The following is a 6,809-nucleotide window of genomic DNA, read 5'->3' on the forward strand; positions in this document are numbered from 1 at the left end:
GTGTTTTAATGACAATACAAGAGCTCGCGATCACCACACACTGCTCCTTTTAATTCATGCTTGAGTCAAACAACTTAAATGTACATCACATACATCATTTACAGCGCAAAATACATGCCAATATTAGACAATTCTTACCTGTAAACGTCTTAAATTGGCAACGTTTAATAAGAAAGCATTAATATACTAAACAAACAGCATGTTACCCACACTACGAGCTATTACGCGGCTACGCAGAAGCCACGCCCACAACGGAAAACGGACCAATCACCAACGGCCCTCTGCGAGCAGCATTGGAATGTCAGTTGGTTCGTGACGTCACAGTTATATGCCAGTAATAAAAAGGCTCACTTTGACGTGTCTGATAAATCACTTGCGGTTCGTTGCTAGTTGCATTGTTTGCACTTTGCACACCTTGCAGCCAACGCTAGTCGTTTTATTGCTAGTTGCATTCTAGTATTTTTCTCACTTTGCATTTCTTCCAGCCAACGCTAGTTACTATTTCAAAATGCTACTTACGTTGCTAGGAGTAATTGCTTTAATTCAAAGAGAGAGGGAAAAAGTCAACAACACCCACTCAGGTCAAGAAGAAAAAGCAGACCAGAGTGATGATGGTAAATGATATGTCCACGTTATGAATATGCAGCAACTCCCTTTCTGTACTGGAGTCTGCACAGGATTCTACACTTATTTGGATGTTTAAAGGTTTTTTAGAGGACACAGTGAAGAATTTAGGGGCTTAGCTGAAGTTCAGTTTTATAAAGTCTGTAACTTAATACAACACAGCATAACACAAATTATACTACACAAACACAATTCAGAAACATAAAATCAACACAGGACATGTTACTTTCAAGTTTTCACTTCTTTCAAGTTCATATTTTAATTTACACAAAAACTGAAATTCACAAAGGGAATTTGCAAATCAATATTACTGTAATTACATTAAGTGATGTTTTAATTCATTGTAATGGCATGACACCTAATTTAATGTCTAAGTGTCATGATCTAGTCACACAAATATTTAAGTTACATGCTAAGGTTACCATGCAAGCTTTGGATGACCTTATTAATATTCATACACGCAACTAATTTGGGAGCTGTAAAGGCACTTTTTTAATGTTTGATTGTTTTTAAACATTTCACTTATTTAAAAACACAATGCTCATGATCATGCCAGAAAAAAGACATCCATGCATGGTGCCAGAAAAAAAGACATCCATGCATGTATTATACATGCATGGATGCCTTTTTTTTCTGGCATGTTCATGAGCATTGTGCTTTTAAATAAGAGAAATGTACATGATGTATACATTGACCATTTACTGAAAAAAATAGAAAGCCATGCCTCCAAAAGGTCACTTCATAATTTACAGCAAGCGTATAGTTGCAGTAATATGAGTATCTGTTAATATAGTTATAAAATATTTCATAAATGTTCTTTTAATGATTAATATCTTTTGGTCCATATTCTCCCCTTTAGGTCGAGAAGTCAATGACACAGGTACAGTCTGTGCCACATCCGACTCTGCTGTTCACTTCTCTCCAGCTTCTTTCAGTGCCGCATCCAGCTGTAGTGATGACGTCCCCCAAACTACAGTCTGTGCCGCGTCCGGCTGTACTGATGACGTCCCCCAAACTACAGTCTGTGCCACGTCCAGCTGTTCTGATGACGTCCCCCAAACTACAGTCTGTGCTGCATCCAGCTGTACTGATGACGACAATTCTGCCAGATTAAGTGATGACGTCTTGTTTTTCACTGCCACGTCCAAATTAAGTGATGATGTCTCGTTTTTCATTGGCACATCTAAATTAAGTGATGACGTCTTGTTTTTCACTGCCACGCCCAAATTAAGTGATGGCATCTCGTTTTTCACTGGCACATCTAAATTAAGTGATGACGTCTTGTTTTTCACTGCCATGCCCAAATTAAGTGATGACGTCTTGTTTTTCATTGGCACATCTAAATTAAGTGATGACGTCTTGTTTTTCATTGGCACATCTAAATTAAGTGATGACGTCTTGTTTTTCATTGGCACATCTAAATTAAGTGATGACGTCTTGTTTTTCATTGGCACATCTAAATTAAGTGATGACGTCTTGTTTTTCATTGGCACATCTAAATTAAGTGATGACGTCTTGTTTTTCATTGGCACATCTAAATTAAGTGATGACGTCTTGTTTTTCATTGGCACATCTAAATTAAGTGATGGCATCTCGTTTTTCACTGCCATGTCCAAACTAAGTGATGACGTCTCGTTTTTCACTGCCACGCCCAAGTTAAGTGATGACGTCTCGTTTTTCACTGCCATGCCCAAGTTAAGTGATGACGTCTCGTTTTTCACTGCCATGCCCAAATTAGGTGATGACGTCTCATTTTTCACTGGCACATCTAAATTAAGTGATGGCATCTCGTTTTTCACTGCCATGTCCAAACTAAGTGATGACGTCTCATTTTTCACTGCCACGCCCAAGTTAAGTGATGACGTCTCGTTTTTCACTGCCACGCCCAAATTAGGTGATGACGTCTTGTTTTTCATTGGCACATCTAAATTAAGTGATGACGTCTCATTTTTCACTGGCACATCTAAATTAAGTGATGACGTCTCATTTTTATCTGCCACGTCCAAATTAAGTGATGACGTCTCATTTTTCTCTGCCACGTCCAAATTAAGTGATGATGTCTCATTTTTCTCTGCCATGTCCAATTTAAGTAGTGACGTCCCTCCATCTTTTTTCCCTGTGATGTCCAAATTAAGTGATGTTGTTTTATTTTATTCTGGCACATCCAAATTAAGTGATGACGTCTCTCTAGCTTTTTTCTCTGCCAAGTCCATATTAAGTGTTGATGTCCCTCCAGCCAGTGTCCCTGCAATGTCCAAATGTAGCGATGACATCCCTCCAGCTTTATTCTCTGTGACGTCCAAAAGTAGTGATGACGTCCCTCCTGCTTTATTCTCTGTGATGTCCAAAAGTAGTGATGACGTCCCTCCAGTTTTATTTTATGTCACGTCTGACTGTAGAGATGAAGCCCTCCAAGCTTCAGTCCGTTTTGTAGCTGACTTGAGTGTTGGCGTCCCTCAGTCTCCAGTCCACGAAACATTAGACTGTAGAGTCAATGTCCCCCAAGCTACAACCTGTGCAGCACCTGACTGTAGTGGTTATGCTCCCCAAACTCATTCAAGCCAGCTACAGGATAATGAAACAACAATTATTGGTTAGTTTGCTACCACAACATAATCCAACACACACACACTTTAAAGTTTATACTTCAGATTGACTTTAATATGCATTTTGTTTAAGAGTAGTTAACATGGAAATGCAATTAATTTAAAGGTATTTCAATTGTATTTATGTATGACAAGTACAGGTAACTTGAATAGTTTTTAGTGTGACAAATGATTGTTTAAAGGCACAAATATTCAATGTAGTATCCCAATTATTATATTTTTTCTCAATTAATTGTAGTTTTTAAATAGATGAAGTAAGTGCTGTCACTGTGACATTTTATGTTGACATCTCTTATTTATCTTTTAAAAGACATCAATTCACACCGTTATGAAATTGGCAGTCAGCTGGGTGAAGGAGGCTTTGGAACCGTTTATGCAGCGACTCGTTTGGATGATGGCCTACAGGTATCAGTTTGTATTACTTACATTATTTTTCTAGCTAAAATTTTTTGTCTTATTATACTTGTCTTATATAGTGCAAGCACTCTTAGTGTACATCAACTATTTAAAGCACTTGTCCTGTCAGACCTGTTTAGACTATTTAAATTCATGAAAATGTACATGTCTATTCAGGGTTAATGTTTGAAATGATAAATGAATTGTAAATCTTACACACATCCCTTTTTTGTTTTGTTGATCAGGTGGCGATAAAATTTGCATCCAACAGGAACACAAAGTTCATCAGCATTGTAAGTAGGCTGTGCTCTCTCTGTTTCTCCTCTCAGTCATTGTTTTCAATTTCAAACATCTCATATTAACATTAACCACAGACTCGAAGTGATTTTTCAGTATGCAGTCTGCCATTGTCAACAGTTGTTAAGTTTAACTTGTTTAAGTCCTATATCTGTCTAACCATCAGAACAACTGTCTTTCTTCTAGGACGGTTGTTCCAAGCCCCTTCCATTGGAGGTCGCTTTGCAAATTCTTGCAAATAAAAGCCCCAGGGTTGAGGAAATCATCCAGCTCCTGGACTGGCAGGTGGATCCTGACTATTACTTTATGGTCCTAGAGCGGCCCATGCCCTGTCAGTCCTTGTATGAATATTTAAAGTGCTACAAGGGCACCATGGAAGAGGACGTGGCACGAGTTATAATGCACCAGGCAATATTCGCAGCTCGAATGTGCTGCCTTCGTGGAGTGTTGCACCGGGATATTAAGCTGGAAAACCTTCTGATTAACCCGGACACACTCAAAGTCAAATTGATTGACTTTGGCTGTGGTGCAATCCTCACCGACGTGGGTTACACGTCCTTTGCTGGTATGTATGATGATCCCTCAAAGCTGTGAAGTGGGTGTCTAATGGGATCCACTGTTGTGAATCAAATGGCATCAAATCATTTCTTGCATGATAATGAGTATCTAGTTAAAATGCTGTGTTAATGGAAACAAAATGTCATCTCCAGGCTCAAGAGAGTACTGCCCTCCCGAGTATCACATGACCGGCAAGTACCACGGGGAACCAGGGACAGTGTGGTCACTCGGGATCCTCTTGTTTGTGATACTGTTTTGTAAATTTCCGAAGAGACGACACCTGCACAAGATTAATGCTAAAAACTGGACCAAAGCTGGCTTGTCGAAAGGTGAGATCTTCACTTCAGCAAAAATCAGTTGTAAATCAGTGGCTTAATTAAGAATGGTCGTTGGGATAATTTGACTGTCGATCAAAGAGATCAGGTGTTAAGTTCAAAATGATAATCAGACATCTCTATCTTCTTTCTGCACAGAATGCTGCGATTTAATTCGCCGTTGTCTACAGATTGACCCAAAACAGCGGATTGAACTGGGGAAACTCAGTCTCCACGACTGGTTTATGGTAAATACATTCTGATAATTTTGAAGTATTTTTGATTTGGTTTGGTTTAATTATCAGACTATGGATATTAGCTTTCTTACTCTTTCTTTTTATAGTTTTCTTTTCCTATGTGCTGTAACTGTCATATAGTCAATCCTCATGCACTGCACAGATGACAAGTTGCAGCGCTGTATGTTTAGACCTTCTGAAATGATTTGACCTGTTCTTAAAACATCCAGTTTTTTTACTCCAAGAATGTTGCCTCTTTTTGTTGTGCATTTGTTTTCCGTCCTGTTTGTGTATTTTGACACTCAACCTGATTTCTGTTGTTTCAGACTGCAGACAAGGAGAATAACAACGGCACAATAATGGGTGAGTTTGGTACCATAAACCTACCATACAACACACACACACACACACACACACACACACACCGGGACATAAAGCTGGAAAACCTTCTGATTAACCCGGACACACTCGAAGTCAAATTAACTGACTTTGGGTGTGGTGAATTCCTCAACGGTGTGGGTTACACGTCCTTTGCTGGTATGTATGATCCCTCAAAGGTTATAGTTGGTCTCAAACTCTGGTGATGAGTTGAGGGCCCTTCACACAGGACTCTTGAGTGAATCAAGCTCACATGAAGCATCATGGAATGGGATCTAGTGTGTTAATGTATATGTACATTACATAATGTATATGTATAAATGTATATGTTAATGTAAACAAAATCTCTTTCCTCCAGGCACAAGAGAGTACTGCCCTCCTGAGTATTACATGACCGGCAAGTACCACGGGGAACCAGCGACAGTGTGGTCACTCGGGATCCTCTTGTTTGTAATGCTGTGTGGGGATTTTCCAAATAGAAGAGACCTGCGCATGATCAACGGTAACAACTGGACCAAAGACGGCTTGTCGGAAGAATGCAGCGATTTTATTCACTGCTGTCTGCAAATCAATCCGAAAGAGCGGATTGAACTGGAGAAACTTAGTCTCCACGACTGGTTTATGGTAAGCAAATTTGAATGATTTTCAAGTATTTTTGATTTGTTTTGGTTTATTTATCAGGCTATAGACATTAGCTTTTTTTGCAAGTGTCATACAGTCAGATGATATGCTGAATGTTTATACTTTCTGATATATTTTTATTTCAGTCCTTAAATTTCCATTGTTTTTTACTGTAAATATGCTGCTTCTCTTTGATTGTTTTTATATGTTGTAATCTATTTAAACAGTAAACCTGATTTCTGATTTTCCTGGTTCTTGTTTTAGATTGCAGACAAGAAGAAATGAGGGGGAGCAAAAGAAAATAGTGTAAGTAATGACAGGAAAGACAGGAAGTTCAGTGACGGCCATGACAGGAACCCAAGCCCCCTGAAATTAGGTCGCAGAAGTGGAGCAATGTACCCTGAGGAAAATATTCATGGCTGCCCCAGTCCTAAACTACAAACATTATATAATCATAATATACAAAATAATAATAATAATATATTAAAAATATAAATCTATTCAAAATAATAACAGATAATTAAATAAATAAATAAAAGAGTACTGCTATGTTGTATAATTACATTTATTATTTAATATGCAAAGTTTGTTATTATTATTATTCATAAATATCATTCAATAAATATAAAAGAGTGCATTAAATTAAATGAAATTTTATATAGTTATCAATATATACAATTATATAAAACTACTACTAATAATATAGTATAAATATAAAGCTATCAAAAATAATAACAAATAAATAAAATATAAAAAGGTGAATAAAATATAAATAAATA

The 6,809-nt window shown here is 37.7% G+C and overlaps 1 protein-coding gene across 1 annotated transcript; it reads left to right on the plus strand.

The window, feature by feature from the left end:
• Positions 1-2,874: 2,874 nt before the first annotated feature.
• LOC107737184 (serine/threonine-protein kinase pim-2-like) lies at positions 2,875-6,345 on the plus strand. Its single transcript, XM_016548630.1, has 10 exons — positions 2,875-3,217; positions 3,541-3,635; positions 3,872-3,919; positions 4,110-4,488; positions 4,634-4,810; positions 4,955-5,043; positions 5,358-5,568; positions 5,768-5,867; positions 5,945-6,033; positions 6,295-6,345. Exons 1-9 carry the CDS (start codon positions 2,875-2,877, stop codon positions 5,997-5,999), a joined length of 1,497 nt encoding a protein of 498 aa, XP_016404116.1. The 3' UTR covers positions 6,000-6,033; positions 6,295-6,345.
• The last annotated feature ends 464 nt before the right edge of the window (positions 6,346-6,809 follow it).

Source organism: Sinocyclocheilus rhinocerous, unplaced genomic scaffold (assembly GCF_001515625.1).
Source record: "Sinocyclocheilus rhinocerous isolate Xijiao unplaced genomic scaffold, SAMN03320098_v1.1 scaffold284, whole genome shotgun sequence".
Lineage (NCBI taxonomy): Eukaryota > Metazoa > Chordata > Actinopteri > Cypriniformes > Cyprinidae > Sinocyclocheilus > Sinocyclocheilus rhinocerous.